At 44.1% G+C, this 20,619-nt stretch overlaps 1 protein-coding gene across 1 annotated transcript in view; it reads right to left on the bottom strand.

Moving 5' to 3' along the window:
• The window catches only part of rmdn2 (regulator of microtubule dynamics 2), a 48,424-nt gene extending 30,025 nt beyond the window's left edge, over window positions 1–18,399 (bottom strand). Inside the window, exons 1-2 of the mRNA XM_080781880.1 lie at window positions 18,370–18,399; window positions 15,858–16,348 (exon numbers count right to left, since the gene is read on the bottom strand). Of these exons, the coding sequence (XP_080638006.1) occupies window positions 15,858–16,333 (476 nt within the window). The 5' untranslated portion in view covers window positions 16,334–16,348; window positions 18,370–18,399. The remainder of the gene's footprint in view (window positions 1–15,857; window positions 16,349–18,369) is intronic.
• Window positions 18,400–20,619: the final 2,220 nt, after the last annotated feature.

The raw sequence follows: 20,619 nt of genomic DNA, 5'->3' as shown, positions 1-20,619 counted from the left end.
CTAAGCTACCACTTAAAGCACAAGCAGTAAAAAGAATTATGCATTAATTCCATAGTCGGGTAAGAAATGAAAGACGCAGAGGAAAATGAAAATATGAAAGGCCTCCATTAAGCGTTGGCAGTAGCAACACATGCGTCATCAGTGGTTATAGGGAATGTTTTTTGGGGGGGGTGGCGAGTGGTCCTGGCGGGATGTGTCAGAGCAGAGCGGGGCCGCCGCTGTGGCAGAAACATTATGGGACTAACAGGTGCTGCTGCCGTGCCAGAGGCTTCCACCAGACTCCTCACTTCAATCCCACACCGATGTGATTAAAGGAGTCTGGGCCTCTGAGCTACAGGAGGTGTTTTCGTCAGTAAAAGAGAAAAAGAAAAAAACGCTGTCAAGTAAAAAGCGTGGCTGACATGGGCAACAAATCAAGAGTACACCGAAACACAGTGTGCCGTGCTGTGCTTCTGGCTCCACCGATCAATCACAGCTTCTTCCCACAACCGCCTAAAAAACATGAATTTCCTATACGGAGACAAAAATTATTAACTCTCTAAGGGGAATTTCTACCTTTTTTGGTCAGTTTTTTAAGACGCATGACCTGAAAGTACAAATGTCATCGCTAGAGGCCTATTCTTTTCCTCCGTGCTTAAAACCGACTGAAGTCAGCTACGTGTAGGCACACCCCGGTAAGAGAAATGCTTTCTGTGGGGGGATTAACAGCCGTCAATCTCACCTACCATTTCTGTGGCCGACAGGCCTGGCCTGTTAGCTCGTAGACTCCCAGAGCGCTTGTTGTTTTAACCCATTTTGGGCGGGAACCCCTTTTGGTGTTAGCATTATGCTATGCTTTAGCTATTGAAAAATAGCAGATCTACAAGCTCTAGTGGCGCGCTACAAGCTTGTAGGTCTGCTATTTTAGAAAAATCGAAGAAACATAGCTTTTTTGGAATCTGATCTCAGGTCAAAATGGGTTAAAGCCTACAGTATTTGCTTGAAAGGAAGACTCCTAATCCCTCTGCACACACAGGCAAACTCTGGGGAATAAAGCGTGTTCCTGAGCCATCAACCTACCTCACGCACATGCAATGATTTGGTGCGAAAAGGAAGGATGACTGATCTAACCCTAAAGAGCAGGTACAGTACAGTAGGCGTAGGCCAGGGATGAGTAATTTTGACGATGGCCACTAACTATATTTCCACACTCACTCCAGAGGGCGACATTGCATATTACTGTTCTAGCAAAAATAGCCGAACTACGAGCTCAAAACGCGTCGCTCGCAGTGCAACGCGTTTAACGTTGCACTGCGAGCCTTTCAAATGTCGTTAAATATAGTTATGTTAACTTTATAAACTAAATACAAATACATTGGACAATAACATTTTAATACTACTCATTAAGCTACTAATTTAGACTGAAGTAATTAAAGCGGGTCATGTTTGCCAATCAATAATATGTCAGTATTGTGATATTAACCTGAGAGTAGGGATGTCCCGATCATGTGTTTTTGCTCCCGATCCGATTCCGATCATTTGATTTTGAGACATACCGATACCGATCTTTCCCGATCCGATCTTTATATTAGAACGGATATATATATTTAATATTTAATATTTTAAAACACTTATGCCACAATAGTAGTCTGTTGTGTTGTGACTATACTTTTATTAGAATGACTGTCATTGTGTTTTACAGACACCTATGCCATCATGCATAGCGGGGGTTGCATTTCCTTTGTTTTCATCATAGGTGTCAGTGTGACTAGTCTTTGTTTGATGATCTCTGACTGGGACCAGTAGGAAAACAACTAGCATAAACACAACAGTTTTTACAAAATGTGTAAAATTGCTTATACATCTTTCTTTGAGATTTACATTAGACAATTTAAAATCCGACATTTTCTCCCCGATTCTGATCTTTTGAAAATCATGTGATCAGAGCCAATCACCCGATCCGATCGGGACAACCCTACCTGAGAGCCACATTAAGTGAAGGTGGGGGCCACATGTGGCCCCCGGGCCGCCAGTTGCCTATGTGATGTCATCATTTGCCACCAGAATGTTGATAGTACAGAACCAGTTCACACTTTCTGGTCGCTAATAATATCCTCTCTGTCTGACTGCGGGGTAAACCCCAAAACGTGTAGGCAGACACCAACCATTTATTGGAAAGTTTGAAAGGGCCACTTCAATTGATCCTCACTAATGATCATGGTAAAATATCACCATTTGTTTCTATCGACATCATTGATGGGGAATCCAAGCTAATAGAAACTGCAGGCTTTCTATTCCTGAAAAGTTGCAATGTGAAAATGGAAGCCATCGTTCTCGCGATAATAAATCTAAAGATGTATTTTTTTAAATACAAACAATCTGCCTAACGATGATGTCATTGGTGTACGTCAAAATATATATATTTTTTAAAAATACAAAAAAATCTGCCTAACGATGATGTCATTGGTGTAAGGGTTTCTGAATTGCCCACAGCCCTCCTATGAGAGACAGACCGAATAGGAAAAAAAATGTGGTATTTATTTTATCATTATCAGTGAGGTAAAGCAGTCCTTTAAATAAAGCTAAATGGGCATGCTTTTGTCTGCATAATAAGGGCAATGTAGTCTGATGCTGCTTTATTCTCCCTCTTTGTCTGCCTGCTTGCGCTGTACGGTATACTACAGTGAACTAACTGTAGGATACAAGGCTTTTGGCCCGACTGTCGCGTTATTTGAGTTCCATCATTCGTCCATTCAATCACTAATTCATTCATTCGTCCATTCAATCACTAATTCATTCATTCATGTCCTTTCATTCATTCAGTAGTCTCTTCACAGTTGTTTACTCAATGGAGGTGGTGAGAGAGGGAGCGCAGAGTAACTGACTGATCAGCGCATTCCGCACGCACACACACACACAGTCACACACACACACACACGGCTCATGAATCAGGACACAAAGGTAAATCCGTGAATGTGTGTGTCATCATTATCCTTAAAGTGATTATGAGTCTGACTGTATACCCGAATGTAAAGTAAAGAATAAACGAAATGAGGCTAGAAAGAAAAGAAAATCGCAAAATTTGACTGAGGGACTGCCATTTGTTTGATTTTTCGTTTTTTCATGTCTTATGAAAGCAGAAATCATAGCTTCAAATTGACATATTGGTGAGACAAGTAATGTATGTCTCACTCAGTACCACACGGTTAAATGACAAACCTTTATTTCCTCAAAAGGAATACAGCTTGCAGTGTAAGCACTAAGCACAGGTTAAACTGGAAGCACAAAGATAAGAGAATAATTATGATGCATAATTAATAACTACAGTATAACTACACACCCTCCACCAACCTGGGGAGAGCAACGGACTTGAACTCATGCTTCCTTCATGCATGAGTGTCCAAGTTGCTCCTTTACACTTGACAGGGGGGAGTTTCCCTGGTTGGACGTAGCGCGTGGAAGGAACACGTTATTCCAACCAGTTCCTTTCTGCTCCATCAGGTGCCCCGGCTGTCCAGGGGGAGGCAGTTTAGAGACCAGGATTACTGCATGTTTTTGTGAGGGACACGGGGAGAACATGCAAACTCCACACAGAAAGGCCCTTTCGCCAGCCAACCAATACTTTAGTACATTTTCATTACCGGACCTTTTTACGTATAGTTCTACATTGCTGCAATATTGATACTTTTACCTAATAAGTAAGAAATGTTGAGTAGTTTTTCCACCACTGGGAACGAGGGAGGCACTCTTTCAAGGGAGTTTAGCAGTTGCCGGTGGCGCCGCCATGGTTACACATCCTTCAAAACAAACCTGATAGAACAGTTACCATCCCAACATGGCTGGGCCTAGGAGCATTCAGCTCCGGCTACATTCAACTAAGCCTGTGCACTGCTTAATGTGGCAAGGGCAATGAAACAATGACAACAATGACCGGTTGGACCAGCATCAAGTCTGTAAGGCCCCATACACGCATACAGAACACATGCATGTTCTGCGTCTTGTCTGTGTTTAACTCATTTATCGCAGACATTGCCTTTTCTTTTTTCTAAGCCTTTTTTAATATCAATTTATTACGGTGATTTATAGCAACGGAGCACTTTTACCGACGGACCAGAAGTTATACCGGATGTGGCTGGAGCAGCTAAATGTAGCCAAAACACTCTAAAGGATGTGGCTGGAGCAGCTAAATGTAGCCAAAACACTCTAAAGGATGTGGCTGGAGCAGCTAAATGTAGCCAAAACACTCTAAAGGATGTGGCTGGAGCAGCTAAATGTAGCCAAAACACTCTAAAGGATGTGGCTGGAACAGCTAAATGTAGCCAAAACACTCTAGAGGATGTGGCTGGAGCAGCTAAATGTAGCCAAAACGGTGATCGACAACAACGGGAGGCATGATTAAAACTAACGCGACTAGCGACTGGACAGCAGGATATTTTCTTAGAATTGGACGGGATGATTTAGATTAGATTTAGATTATGAAACGTTTTAACATTTGCCATGACGTCCCACTGTGCAACATCGAGGATTGCGCAACAACAGGCGGGCGCTCCATGCTGTAGAGCGATGCGATTGGTTTTCATATCAATAAACTTCGCCTTTTGGATAAAACTTCGTCCTGGGCACTGGGTGTTAACAGTTTTAGTGCGGAAGTAATTGCATCGCAATGCCACGTTCACTGCCTGGATTTCACTAATCTTTGAAGAACGACCACGCTTCATCGTTCCTTTTCATGAAAATCCGCTTTAAAAGGGTGTAATCGCTTGTCATAGTGTTGAAAAATAATCCAAAGTGGCGATCAGAGCGGAGGAGGAACGCGCCACCGCCGCCGTTGGAATGCATTGGGCTCTTTCTCTGATGACGTAATCAAAACGGGTCACCTATCCCACTCTGTCTGATGGAAACGCGAATTAAACAATGAAAAAATAACTTGTGTAACTCGTTATTGGGAGGGAAGCTGTTCTACAATCAATGAACTTGTGTAAGTCGTGAATGGGGGGGGGGGGGGATGTTACACACAGACCATGTGTATGGGGCATTGGGGCCTATGAGACACCTTCCACTTTTCCCATGCTTCCAACAGATCAGCTGCCGAACCGGCCATGTGGCGGTGACATTACATCATCGGGTTTCACTTCACCTTGACATCATGGCTCAGTCATGGCTGACTATGCATGCACCCCGTTTGTTGTCATAGGTAATGGCATGCAAGGCAAACAAATGAACACACAACGAACAATTAGGTGGCATTCATCTGTGACAGACAGGTTGTGACATTATCGGCGCTACGGCCGAGATAAATCACACTGCATGGTTTCTTTCACACTAGATTACTCCCAGGTCGTTACCGACAGGTGTCACCGACAGCTCTCGTCTACACTGGCGAAGCAGGTTTATCAGGAGATACTGTGATTTGTCTCCTCAAAAGGACAGGCACTGCATTGCATAATGAGGTTAACTACCCTCAGATATCAGCCCCTAACACAAGAAACTTATTGTACACAATAGAGGCTTAGGCTCGTAATGAAACTTGCCTAAAGGCAAAGAACATCCAACAATATACATAAACAGGGCGGAGAGAGAGGGACGCCTGCACTTATGACTGAAAGAAAAAGAAACATAGGTGAGAAATATCAATGACACGGTGTGAGTTTCTTACAAAGCTTTATCCCCTGAAGCAACGTGTGCGCGTGTACGTGTACGTGTGCATGTGCGTGCGTGTGTCCGTGCATGCGTGTGTGCGTGCATGCACGGTCGGGGAGTGGGGAATGGGATGCGAGGCCTAAAGTATTACTTTTTTCAGCAAAACACTGGAACTGATAGGAGGAACAGAGCCAACCGACAAAGGCCGCCAGCATGTTCACGTCTCGTGCATGTTGACAGTTACCACACATGTAACATAACATTTTCCTCCTCAATTCTTTCAGATGTAACATGTTAAACCCAGTTGCATACATTTGGAGAGCTGTCCCGATACCATGTTTTTCAGACAGAGTATCTGTGAGTACTGAATTTTTTGTACTCACAGATACAGAGTACCGATATGAGTACCTTATTTTTGTTGAATAACCACTTATTTTACTCCCTTTTTCTCCCATTTCATTTAAATGTCATGCCTTGTACTTGTAATGATACTGTAATGTTCAATTACCACAATAATAATAGCATGAAACAATTTTGAAAATAAATGTTCTTGCTAGGCTGAACGATCAATGCAACAGCATTGATCGTTCAGCCTAGTGTCAATTGAATGTTTTGGTACTCGGGTCAGAGTATCGGGGCCGGTTCCGAGTACCAAGTACTTGAGGGTGGTATCGGCCCGAGTACCCGATACCAGTATCGGAACCATTTGCAGGTGTCAGATTAGAGGCAGAAAATCAATGCAAACCACTAGCTTGAGGGGTTTTGTTTTTTGCACGAGAAGAACCTTTCAATAAACGATGCCCCTGGAGGGAAAGTGTATATTGTAGCCAACTGTGGGTGATTGAAGTTGTGCTCCAGAGATATGTCTCCAGGATTGTGGCAAATGCCGTTCAAGAGAAATGACTAATCGCATTCGTGTCCGGGTAGCTCAGTCAGTAGAGTACTTGCCTTCCGACCGCAAAGTCATGGGTTCGAACTCGGGCACCACCAACTCAGCGTATGAGGAGCTTGATGTCGTGCGGTAAGTACTGCATGATGAGCTGATGGTAGGTGTTGTTGCGCTCCACCTCAGCATTCCACCTCCCAGAGATCGAGCGCATTGTGAAACGGGGATAGACTCCCCGCACCCTGGCGGATACCGGCAATGAGCTGACTTACTTACTTAATGCATACAATGTTTGTTCTAGTAATGTACAGTAAATGCCTTTAGTGGAGAAATTTGAGAAAGTCTGTTGAAGGGAGCCATCTTGGACACTCAACACCGTGACATCATTGAACAATTAGGCAAGAAGCGTTTAATCCTAAAACAGACAATGAGTTCCTTTTTTCTCTCTTTATAAACATTTCTATGTGCGATGATCAGACATGCCTCTTGTTAAACAAAACTGATCTGCTTAAATCAACAACTAGCCGGCAGCATAAATGGTGTTATTATTTAGAGCGAGCGGAGGGGGGGGGGGGGGTATGTTATAATGTCCTTGAGCTATACAGCGGTGTGTGTGACGTGAATAAACTGCAGTGGGAACTGTTGGGGAGGAATTACAAGTTCCTACAAGAGGCATTTATATGAAGTCTCTGACAGCTCGGCGCACAGTCACGGTGATTGATGGCCTCTTTGCTTGTAGAGGTAGCACGGAGGAGGAAGCTGTTGTGACACATGAAGAGTGAATGGAAGCAAGCGAAACGGGAACTCTCGACTTTTCAGTGGCTGCGTCTAAATCTTTATCACTTTGATTTACAAGCAACACTGCCCCGTGTTGAGATTGTGACATTAAGTACATTAAATGGTGCATTTATATAGCGCCTTTATCCAAGGCGCTTTACATAGATTGTGCATTACATTCACCCATTCACACACCGATGGCAGCGGAAACCATGCAAGGCACCAACTAGCACATCGGGAGCAATTAGGGGTTCAGTGTCTTGCTCAAGGACACTTCGACAGTAACTCTGGGGGAGCCCGGGTTCGAACTGGCAACCTTGCGGTTCCCATCCAGGCACTCTACCCCTGAGCCACCGCCGCCCTACATTAACTTAAGTACTGTAACTTAAGTACAATTTTGAGGTATTTGTACTTTAAATGAGTATTTCCGATTTTCAATACTTTTATTTCTACTCCACTATACATCTCAGAGGCGAATATTATACTTTTACGCCACTACATTTATTTGACAGCTTTAGTTACTTGTTACTTTGTAGATTTTGATTAATACTACAGGACATACAGTAACTACTTCTGCCCTACATATATACATTTAGGCCATTTGAAGATTAGATTAGATTGTACATTCAAAAACTTCAAAGGAGACATTCTGCACAATGATAACTTTTACTTTTGGTACTTTAAGTACATTTCGATGCCAATACTTACTTTTACTTGTAACGGAGGAGTATTTCTATATTGCAGTATTGATACTTTTACTTAAGTAAAACATTTGAACGACTGCTCATTGTCACATGTAAACCTGATTTATGCGTTGTCGTGCGAGGCGTCGCTCGCTGAAAAATATCTTATTTGTGATGCGTTGTTGTCATACAGTAGATCTGCTATGTTTGGTGGAGCGACACCACTGTGCACATCAACACAATGAGTGCCGCCTGCTGGCTGAAAGAGGTATCATGACGCTTGGGTGCCACGTGATGAGAAGCAATTCTATTGTGATGAGACTGGTTTGGGGTGCCATCTTGGATGCTAAAGAATAGCATCAATGCTAGCGAGCTAAAATGAGGTCCATCCTTGCTCTAGAAAACGCTGATAATCAGAAAAGCCCCCGAGTCCGAACATCACCGATGAGTTCAAAACCACGGAGAGTGCCGTAGTTGCCAAGAAAAGAGCGTGCAAAGGCCGCAGCTACAACAGAAGCTAATGGCAGAAAGAAAAACAGTGTGGGTGGGGCCCTAGCAAACGTGCACAGCAACGAGTGGTTAAAAAATAAAGGAAAATAGCGATATCAAACGCCTCAAGACGAGCCTACTCGTCAAGAGCGCCACGTGCATTGCGCGCAATTAATTAATCAGGACAACGGGATCAAATGTGTTAAGTGTGCTGCTAGAGCCTCATGTTTGAGCAAGACCCATCTAATCAGAGCGCACGCCAGCAATGGTCACAGTTGGGATGTCTTTACAAACACGCCAGACAAAGCTGGCTTTAAAAATATATTATATGATGACTAAGATTATCACATGAATAAACGGCAATTTGCTCTAGTGGAACTAGAAAGCCTGTTTCCAAACAAACACACACACAGGTTGGAAAAGTATGAAGCTTGAAAAAACATTCACCTCCAGTAAAATAAGCAGAGCTCCGTTCTTACCGTAAGAGGCCAATCTGTACATGCCCCTGTAAATTGCCTCATAATAAATGCTTAGTTGTGGAATATAAACTTACCGGAGGTACGTTTATATTCCACACATTCTGAAATGGTCTATTGGATAATGCTGCACGATTCTTGCTCATACAGTATGTGAATCTCGATTTTACTCCACAAGAATTGAGATCACCGATTATCACATGATTCTCCTTTTTTCCATGAAAATATATATTGTCTTTAGTCTTTTTGCTGAACATTACTACATTAAAAACTTGGCTCCTGGAGCCAAATAACTACTGTGGCTTTAAAGATATGTTTTATGGCTTTATTGCCTTTATTTGATAGGGTACAGTAATGTGACAGGAAAGGGGGAGAGAGATGGGAGGGAAGACATGCAGCAAAGGCCGACGGGCTCGGGACTCGAACCCACGGCATGCCGCCAGGCTGGATTACCGGAGTGCCTGGACTGCTCAGCCGCCGCCCAGGCCACTACTGTGGCTTTAGACAACATCAAAGTGCTTGACTTGACTTAAACCTCTCTCAAAGTCTCTCTTGTAGCAAAAAACATAAGAGTAACTCAAATTAATTGGACAGCCAACAAATGCTGCTCAATCCTTGTTCAAATTTAGCAATGAGATCCCATAGGTGTCTGAATCGAAATCTCGATTTGTTTTCGATTAATTGTGCAGCACTAACATTTGATGATATGTGTCAGTATATGGGCAATATACAGTTTTAGAGTCTGTAAGACGATTGTTTACATTCAACATTCAGCGGACACTGTCAAACAGACCTTTATTTCGAGCAAAGTAAAATGCTCCCTAAACACACAAATCTGTGTCATATTTTTAAGGCAGTTACTTTGAATCAAAAAGCAATATAACAGTGCAGTATACTTATTTAGCAACGTTTGCCCCACCCTTACTACCATCAGGGTTCTTCTTAGTTACATAAGAGCATTTAGCACGGAGATATTATGCTATGATTTCCAACAAGTTCCAAGACAGATATGGAAGAGCCCTTTAAATGGATGTGAGGATTAGGGGGTTTAATTGGTCTCTCTGGTTGAACGCCATGCATTCCCTAAGGGGGTGGAATTTCTTCGCTGCACCTTTTCCCACTACACTATAAACCCCACGCCCTCCACTCGTACAAATAACAGAGCGCGGGGAAAAGGCTCTTCAATTACCGCAAGGTGTGTGTGTGCGTGATTTGATTTCTCTTAAAGCATAATAACCCGTACTGTAATTAACCCATTCTGACCGGGAACCCGTTTTGGTGTTTAGCATCATGTCATGCTTTAGCTATTGAAAAATTGCAGATCTACAAGCTCATAGGTAGGTCTGTAGGTCTGCTATTTTTGAAAAATCGACATTTTTAGAATCTGATCTCAGGTCAGAATGGGTTGATCAGACCAGTGTGTGTCCAGTGGGAAACCTCGTATGAATCTGATCTCAGGTCAGAATGGGTTAACAGCTGTTTGATGAGGGCCGATGCCTGCCAATCAAGAGCTGGGAATCTTGGCTTTCAGAGGGCAGTCTACTTTACTCTCTTCACGCTTCTGTCTGCCTCTCGAACAAATGGGGAGAGTGATGTTTACAGAGGGGAGAGGTTTGAGCCCCTTTTCAAACATAGGGCACTTTTTTTCTTCTTCTTCTTTTAAATGTCTCTGTTGCATTGCACTTAATCCCAGGGACAGGGAACACAAACAAAGTCTGTTCACCTATAAAAATAACATCAGAGGCTATTTACTACATACCATTTGACCAAACTACACCGATAAGCACAATATGAGCAGCAAATTAAGAAAATGTATAGCGTCTTTCCCACCAAACATCATCGTATCATTAATATCATTAATTGTGATTCATACTTGTTGTGATCACAATATTTAGCAAAATAATCAAGATTATCATTTTAGCCGTAATTCAATGTGTGCAGTATATTAAAAAAGTGTCACTGACTGTCCTCTAGTCTAGCCCCCCCTAGGGGGTGGGGGCTAGACTAGAAAAACATTGCATGGGTGCACCTGGGACGTATCCTCAGTGATGTATCACAAGGTCATCTGGGTTTCGGGTCTCGCAAAATCATACCCCTCACTCAGGTGACACAGCCGGGGTGACCAAGTCCTGACTTAGGTCCCAGTAGCTAGTACCCACGCACGATCAGTCCCATTAGGGAAAGACCAGGGCCACACAATCCGCCGCTCCCAAACTACTCTGCCGGGACTGGTAGGTAGACCAATCTGGCGCGTGGATAGACTCCTGACTCACCAGGTCCACTCCTGCTCTCACCAGGTCCACTCCTATGTCTCACCAGGTCCAGGACCTGCGCGTTGCACCAGACTCCCAGCACTCCTGACAATTCATTCAGGAGTGGCGGATTCTTGAGCTCTTGGTTCTGCGAGCTCCACCTGAACGGTGGTGCTGCATGCTCCACTTGCGGCTTGAATGGCCATCCTAAAGGCCTCACCATGGGTATATAAATAATGGAAAAAAAAGTGTTTCCTTCCTCCTGTTACCTGTCCTGCTCCTGAGATGCACCGGACCGGCGTACAACAGGCTTGAGGCGCGGTGGAACCCCCTTGTGAATGACAAAAACTGCATTTGTTCCCAGATTTGATACAATTTATGCTCGTGTCCAAAAAAAAAAAAAAAAAAAAAAAGCTTAAGCCTGCCTGACTGCTAAACATTTAATGGGTTAATGATTGTCACTTAACTGCCAATATTTGTTTTCACAAGATGACATTTAAAGTGGCAGTCCATTCTAAAGGAGAGACATCTGTTGTTTATGTTATTTTAAGTTGGCGTGTGATCAAGGTATTTGGGCTGTGGATAGGAGACAGGTGACTGGGCATGTGGCACCAGATTCCTATGGCTGCTCCCTCCCTCCCTCCAACAACCTGAGGCGCATTCATCATACCTCACATTTAGACCACAGAAAATAAGCAAGTCAGGCCAGGTGGCAATGCCAAATGGGCACATGCCTTAAAAATAGCACCCGTGCGAACTGAGCGGTGCAACTATGCTTTTATTGTGATAATACACTGTACTGTAACGGCATTGGTTCCCTAAGTGGGATCCGGGGACCCCCAGGGGTCCCTGGCCGGGGTCCCCGGCTAAATTATAGTTCGGAACCAAATGGACCCCTTATGGGTCTGTAACTCAACATTGATTTTATAATATAAATGGGGGGGGTCCCAGAGATGGAAATACCATTCAATGGGGGTCTGTAGACTAATTTGCATGTCAAACTGGGGGGGTCCTTGAAATTAAAATGGAATATCTTTTCAAATGGGGGTCCGCGGGATAATTAGTGTAAATTTTGGGGTCCTTGACAAAAAAGTTTGGGAACCACTACTGTACGGTACAGTTTTATTGTTAGTTGTACTTGTATTGTTATAGTTACAGTGCTCAATGTGAATGGGCCTGTAGGCTGCTCAACAGTAGCACTTTAAGTCACCCAGCGGTATTGCAGCTGTTAAATGGTGCCTTTATATAGCGCCTTTATCCAAGGCTTTACAGAGATTGACTGTGCATTACATTCACCCATTCACACACACATTCACACACCGATGCATTACATATTTACATTCACCCATTCACACACACACACATTCATACACCGATGCCGGAGGAAAACATGCAAGGCACAGCACAAGTAAAAGGCAGAACTTTTACTTGTACTCCACTACATCTTGGATCCAAATATTTGAAAACATTAGTTACTAGTAAGTTACTTTGTAGATTTGGATAATTATTAAAAAAACACAAATTAATATATATATTTCGGCCATTTGAAAATAGCCGATCTACAAGCTAATTATTACATTATGGCCTGCATGGACTTCAGCCAGGAAAGAAGCAGGACACTCGACGGTGAGGTCTTTGTCATGTCTAAATGAGATGACAGGAAATTATGTCTTTTATACAGTAGTATAGTCTGGTAGCTCCTTTGTCCATACATAAAAGACATCATTTCATTATAATCCAATCATCATTAAAATAAGATCTGGCTGCAATTTGAAAAAGGGGTGAAGTGTGTCCCTTTAACAGTTTGGCTCAGCACCAAGGAGGAGGAGGATGTGCGTTACGTATATTATTCTGGCCTTCAGCCAGGCAGCAGGCTATAAAATAACATAAACAAATCTACTTGCCTGACTGTAAACCAAAAATCACACCCGTGTCAAGTGAGTGGTGCAACTCCGTCAGGGTTTTTCATGACCCGCAGGTCCCGCATGTGATAATAATCTGACTCGGCCCAGCCCGCCCCGCAGCACCACATCAATTTTCACAACTCGACCTGGCCCGCAACCCGCCATAATTAAATGCACGTCAAATATGTCTTTGAACGCGGCTTTTATTTGTCAAAAAAGGTGCTGCTAAACTGTCTTAAAGGCTAATAATATCACTGGCAAGCACGCATAGTCTCGGGTGTTCCGACCACCGCATCGCACCGCATCGCATCGATGCCATTCATTTGTCACACACGTGTGCGACATGGCAGATTGAGAGGAGACAGAGACGTTGAACGGAGAGAAGAAAGACTCACCCGTGCGTCGCAGACATAGCCTACAGTATAACAACAGGACTGTCACTAGGGCTGGGCTGCCGTACTTTATACCTCATACTTAGTTTAAATGCTTAGTATGAGGTATAAACTAAAGTACAGCAGCCATGTTTTCATCAGTCACTCTACCGTTCACTGCAGTAGAAGAGGTGCGCCTGGTGAGGGTTTAAACCCCGCAGCTATGTCGAGTCCGCCTACAGGAAATGCGTAAGCTGCGACCATGAGACCCGTTTCTGAATTTGTCTATAGACAGCTATGTGTGTGTCCCTGTGTCCCTGTGTCAGAGCACGGAAATAGCACAATGGTCACCACCAAGTGTCACTGTTGTGCAGCATAACACACAGACAGAGGCCAGGGAGGAGAGCTTGTACAGTACAGTACAGTACAGTAAAGTACTCAAAAATCTATTAGAAAAGAAAATCGGTATCGTAAAAAATATGTTCTATCGTGAGTATATCGTTATTGTGATAAAAAAAAATCTATATCGTGATATGAGATTTTGTCATATCGCCCAGCCCTAACTGTCACTGCACAGACGCTGAAAGAAAATGCCACTAAAGAAAGACAAAAACTATTTGAAAACGTTAGTGTTGTCTAACTTGTCCTCCTTGTACTTATACACTCCACACACACACGTGCGGTCGTGCGCGCAAACAAACAAACACACACACACACACACACACACACAGTCACACACACTCGCGCGCGCTGAAGGAAAGGACTGCTGGTGGTTATAAAATATTTCACTCGCTCTGGAGTGAGTCAGAAGACTCAGAACAAGAGGCAAGATGGAGTCCAACCATTTACTGATGACTTAAGTAGACATGAAACAACTCACCACTGTTCAAGGATGCACAGGGAAAAGGTAAAAAAAGGTTTTAACAGTCTGTCCGTTGTGGTGAGAAAAGTTGACAATGATAATTGTATGCAGCCGTGCTACTGCTACGTGCCTGCAGGGTGTGCTCACGCACACGTGTTGGGAGCGTGTGTGGCTGTGCGCTGTTTGGGGATTCATTGGAGAGAGGAGATATCAACCAGCACAGCAATACAACAATCCGGTAGGGTGCGCAAATTTCCTCCCAGGACTCGTGGCAACAATAATCATTTGTAAAATATACAGTACATTACATTATACATTATTTAACCCGCCCCAATCTGCCCCGCCAGTAAAGTTAAAATATCTTGACTCGGCTCAGCCCGCCATGCGGGTAACCCGCGGAACCTGCGGGTTACAGGTCGGCCCATGCAACACTACCACCCAGCCAGCCAGCCAGCCACTCACCCACACACACACATGGGTGCTCCGTAAGGGAGTGGTTGCACGACTCAAAAAATGTTTTGTTAAGTTGTCTTCGTGTGGCTAGTGCCTTGAAAGGTGTGCGCATGAAAAGGGCAAATTTTGGGCGGGTACCCCTTTAGGTGTTTTAAGCATTATGTTATGCTTTAGCTGTTGAAAAATAGCAGATTTTTGAAGAATCGTGAGAATGCTGAGAATGTTTTGAACTCAACTCTTTGCCTCCGGGGGGTCACTGGAAAAACATATTTTCAGATGGGGGTCGGCGGCCAATTACATATATTTTTGGAGGTCCTTGACATGAAATAGTTTGAGAACCACTGACATAGAAACATAGGTTTTTCAGAATACTGTCAGGATTTAGAAGGTATTTGTAGAATCGTCCTCAGGTCTAAATGGGTTAGCCACATAGCATCGCTATTCTAGGTTATCACAGGTGAACATTCTTAGGTCATTCTAGGTTAAATTGTTAATGTCACTATTTTGTTTTCAGTCGTTAAGTGACATTTTGACAGCCAAAATGAGGTGGTCGGATTTTAGGAGAAAACACACACCAAGGATGTCAGATGCTGTGCAGCTGCTGGCAAGCAGAATAATGCGTAATTGTTAGTCCATGGAACGCATCTGTGTAGCTTTTAACCACTTAAACCAAACTTTAGCCGTTGACAAAAAGCAGATATACAAGCTTGCAGCGCTACGAGCTTGTAGATCTGCTAGTTTAGAAAAAAATTGCAAATCTTTGAATATATTCTTTCACAGTGAACATTTTTAACGCAAATCTTTGCTTCTGGGGGGTCCCTGGAACAAAATATTTTGAGATGGGGGTCGGCGGCCAATTACATAATAATTGTGGGGCTCCTGTGACGTGAAAATGTTAGACTTTGTTTTCCCTTAATGGGTTTAACTGACCGATGTTTCAGCCATAACTTTTGACTGGGTCTTCCGACGTCTTTGGAAGGCCCAGACGAAGGCGCATCATGGTTGGAAAAACGACCTAAAATCTAAATTTGCTGTCGAAATCAACACTGCTACACAGCGAGGTGACTTTTTTTAAGGGTACTCACCCGCCCTCGCTCTCTGCCTCCTCTGAGCTCGGCCCCTCGGCCCTGGCTCCTCCTCCTGTGGAGAGGGCCCGGCGCACGGCCCTCCTCCTGCGCGTGGGCGTGCTCCTGTGGAGGGGCCCCAACGTCCGGACGCCGCCGCTGGCTGCCGCTGCTGCTCCCTCCGCCAAGCCAAGCTCGTCCCGCACGTGGTCCTGCAACGTGGGCAGAGCTCTCTTCAGCGCCTTCATCTCGTCCTTCAGCTCCGAAACGCACTGGATCAAGGCCTCCAGACGGGCCAGGACCTCGGCCTCGCTGCTGGGCCCCACCATCATCGTGCCGCCGGCGGCCCGCTGACCGTCCTCATGTGCCGCCGACGACAGACAGGAGGATCTTCGTCGCCCGGACCGTTGGCTCTGGTACCAGACCGCGGCCAAGCCGATGCCGGCCACCCCGGCCAGCGCGCCCAGAGCCAGCACCCTGCCGTCCGCCTGGGCCATGCTGCTGTAGTAGACCTTCAGACAGCGGAGAGAAGGGACGCAAGAGGACGAAATGTTGAGACCTCGTTGTATCCGCTGCTGCTGTTTGCCACAGATAAGATTCGGAGCGCCTACAAAATTTGTAATTCGTTTGTATGCGTGAATTTGAAACATTATTGTACTATAAAAAGGTCTATTTTCCCTTCATCTTTATCCTTTTTAGTGTATTAATATTAGTTTACTATAATTACGATTAATACATGATAAACAACAGTATCAAAGCAAACGGCATAAACAATAAGTTTGCCTCTTCTACAAAAATATAACGTACAAGTTAGTTACAAGGTTCGTGTGTCAAGCTGTCACTCTCTTGTAGCCTATTATTTACTTCTCAATCTCACCACGGAGTAACCTGCATCTCGGAGGACAGTCAATACGGGCAGTGTCAGTAGACCAATCACAGGCAGGCAGGGCGTTACCATGCTTCAGCCATGCCTATGCTCGGACACAAACGGAATTCACGCGCCTTGAACAATACTGGCGCCCCCAGTTTCATTTCCATCTCATGAGGAGATAAAGCCTGGGAATCAAGAACCAGACGTACAGGAAGTACAGAAGAGTACACTACAGGGACACATGTTGAATGTCCAGCCCTCCTGTAGCCTTGCATTACCTGTATTTCAGGTTAAGCCATTAAGACCTGAGACCAGGCAGATTCTACAAATGTTCTACAACTGCATCACAACACATATTTGACATAAGCCATGGACCTTCCGAAAAGTAAAATGTTAAAACTTTGTTCAACTCCTTGAGCATGCCTGAAGGAGGTCAAATGATGAAAGCTTGCAATACATTTTTGGATACGTAATACAGTAATAGTGCAAATGTGTTCTTAGTATGCGGAGTATTGCTGCTTTCTTTTAAGCAGAGAGAATTTCATAGAAGCCAAAACTTAAAAAAAAAAGGATAAAAAATACTTAACGGCGGTTAATGCGATTTCGAACCACGTTTCCTCTGTCCCCTATAGCCGTGTTATGCATCTTTGAAACATCTCACCAACACTCAAGCGGTGCGCCACTCTCCGTGAACGGAGCGTATGTACATCTGCATCCCATGGAGGGCTTAATAACCGATCAGGGACCCTAGGTCAGCGACGTCCAGACTTCAGAAAGCTAACCGAGGGTCCTGAAAGGGGCTAATTAAGCCCTCCTATGAGACACAGAGTAGAAAGAAATGTGCTATTTTATCATGATCATTAGTGATGACCAATTAAATGAAGATAGGTTGAAAAGTGGTGAAGTGGTCCTTTAATAGAAACACAGATTTGGGTGTGTACCCAATTTGTTGGATATGGTTTTATATGTCAACAGACAACAGCATAATCTTTCTAAGCTGCCTTCCCTCTGCCTTCCATAGCTTAGCTGTGTTTTAAGTTAAAAAATAAAACTAGATTCCTCATTTTAAGTTAATTCAGACAAGTGTAAGCTTAAAGCATAATGGTGTATTAGCCCTACAAGCAGAACCCAATGCTACTGAAGTTTCTGACATTTTGTAGACCCAGAGCTTTATAGAGGGTTCCGAGAGGGGCTAAATGGCGTATATAAGAAACAGCATTGCTACACACGCACAGCAATAACTACAAGCTTCAAGCTTAACGTTGCTTAATTGTTACCAGCTGGGTAATAGGATAAACACTAATCTCTTCACGAGTAGTTACTTCTAACAAGAAGAAGCTCTGTCGTTACAAGATCACATTACAAGATCCCTTCACACACAGATATATCCAATGACAACCAATCCAGCAAGCAATCTGCCTTCACTCAAAAGTTAATGGATGATGGTGGTGTTGCATCAGATTCATAAACAATAACGTGAATTGACCCTGTTCGATGTCCACCGGCGGGCCCGGGCTATATGCATTACAGATACCGGATACATTATTATTCCATTGAGTTACACTGTCAACATACGGATACTTTTAAACATGCATACTCAAGTCAAGGCCATTCATAATGTCATCCTTATTCATGAATAATTAGTAATAATAGAGAGCTTACTCGGCAGGTAAGCACTAGCAGGCTCGTATCTTATTGACAGCAGAGCAGTTCAGGTCACTGACTGTGCAACTTCGAAAACCTTCCGTCTTTGCTAAACATCCCCAACAGAAAGGTTCCGCGCTGACACCATTAGTAGTCAGTCAGCATCCATAGCGCCGTTCCCACTTCAGCCTGCAATCTACTTGGAAAACCCCGTTTGTTTTGTTGGTAAGAATGAATTGTATAATCATTTGTATAATATAAATCATTATGTCAGCCTGTCAGGTCTTTATCAGATATATAATATTTTTGCACAATTGGTACTAGGCCTGCTGTATCTTTTCTGTTAATGCCATGATTAATTAATAATAATAATAATTAATTTGCACTTAAATAAACATGACATAATAAATAGTAGGTTAATAATTATAATAATGATAATAATGACAACAAAAATACTGTTCCTGCTGAAACTCACTAAAGAACCTGTGATTTCATGTGTGACGATGATTCACATAGGATCAAAAAAGGATGCAAATAATAACTAGAAATCACACTTGTGTGAAGTGTGGGGAGCCTTTGGGCATGCACAATGATGTCATATAAAAAGTCCATAAACCTGGCTGCCACATGACGTCACGGGGGGGATAATAGAGGTGGCGGGGCATAATCGAGTTGGGCAATAGAGGGTATGCGTGACACATAGGGTGTGTTCGGAAATGCGCACCGGGAATGTGGTCAGTTTGTTGAGTGTGGTGGGCGGTGACGTCACAGAGTGCGTTCAGTCAGTGTGCCTTATTTACGAACGACCACAGCTGTGACGCATTCACACTGGACAACCCCAGCTTCAGGGTAGGGTCGCTCAGTCGGCATAATCAGTCGGATTATACATTGGAGCCTCTACGGCGGTGCCCGTTGGGCACTGGACTACTTGGAACGATGCAAGTTGGAAATGCTAGTCCCACCCAGATATGTCTGTCTCCCTTAGTCCCTTTTATGCCCATATATGGAGTTATTTGTAAGGCATGCCCAAATATGGAGTATATGCAGCCATCTTGTGGAGTTCTGTGTCAGGCATGTCCAAATATGGAGTGTTGTGACTTGTGAGGTCAGAACAGGCCAGCTCCGTATATGGACGATGGGCAGGGGCCCGCGGCAGATTGCCAGATTCCCAGAAAAGCTTGCCCCAGCGGCATTCAGCCGAGTGGGTGGAGCTTCATTTCCATCCAACAGCTGTCTAAAAACCCGGAAGAGACGCCGGCACACAGCGGCTTTTGGCTGCGCATGGAAGCTTGTGTGCCCATGAGTCTGTACCATGGTGCTAAGGTCTGATCCCCCCCCCCCCTCCTTTGCTCCATGCAGACTCTTCTCCCTTCTGGCTCCAAAAATGGAATGAACTTCCCATTGCAATCAATCTTCCGCCGTAGTCTGAAAACTCACCTCTTCAGACTCCACCTTAGCCATATCACTTGCACTAACCTTGTCCTTGACGACCTTACAGGCGTATGCAAAGGCTAAATGTATGTCATTTAGATTATGTAGACATACTAGACATAGTCCTCTATAGCGTAGTCTGTAGTTTTATTGCCTTGCAACCCACACCTTCCGAGTTCAAATCCCGCTGTTGCCACTATTTTTGGACATTCGTTTTTGTTAGGGTTAGGTTAAGGTTATGTTTAGGGATAGCTTTTGTGAGGTCTGGTTTAGAGTTGGGTTTAGGCATATAGCCTCTTGTGTGTGGTCCAAATCAACACAGCATAGCGCTCCCTACCCCACTGACAACCAATCACAAGTCTCCTACGGACACAATATTCACAACCAGTAACTGCAGGTCTGATGAAAAGAGTGGGAACAGGTGTGTACTGTAGATGGGCAGGTACAAAAAGGTGAGGAGAATGAGGTGAGGTGGAAGGAATGCCGGAGTTGCTGGAAGGGAGAGAAATAGACAGACAGATGTGGCAGGAAAGAAGAGACATGACTGACTGTTACACTTGGCAGATGAGCTGGGGGCTATAGGGTCAGGACCTGCAGACTTTTTTGTTTTCACAGGGGGGCTACACTGGGGACAGAACGGAACAGAAGGAGCTATGTGGCTGAACCGACAATTTGTCTGTCCCGCGTGGAGTTCCGTATTTACTGTTGGGTTTTTTGAGGGGCGCCAGCCCCTCCTATACAGGTTTAATGTTTGTCTTTAGTTCAATGTTTGTTTAATAAACGCCATTGACAATGAAGGGAAAACGTACTTCATTTTGTAACTCATTAAGTCATATT

This window comes from Protomyctophum bolini (genome assembly GCF_963924005.1).
Source record: "Protomyctophum bolini genome assembly, chromosome: 14".
In the NCBI taxonomy this organism is placed as follows: domain Eukaryota; kingdom Metazoa; phylum Chordata; class Actinopteri; order Myctophiformes; family Myctophidae; genus Protomyctophum; species Protomyctophum bolini.
The sequence above is the reverse complement of the archived record's forward strand: the minus strand, read 5'-3'. Positions and strand labels throughout refer to the sequence as shown.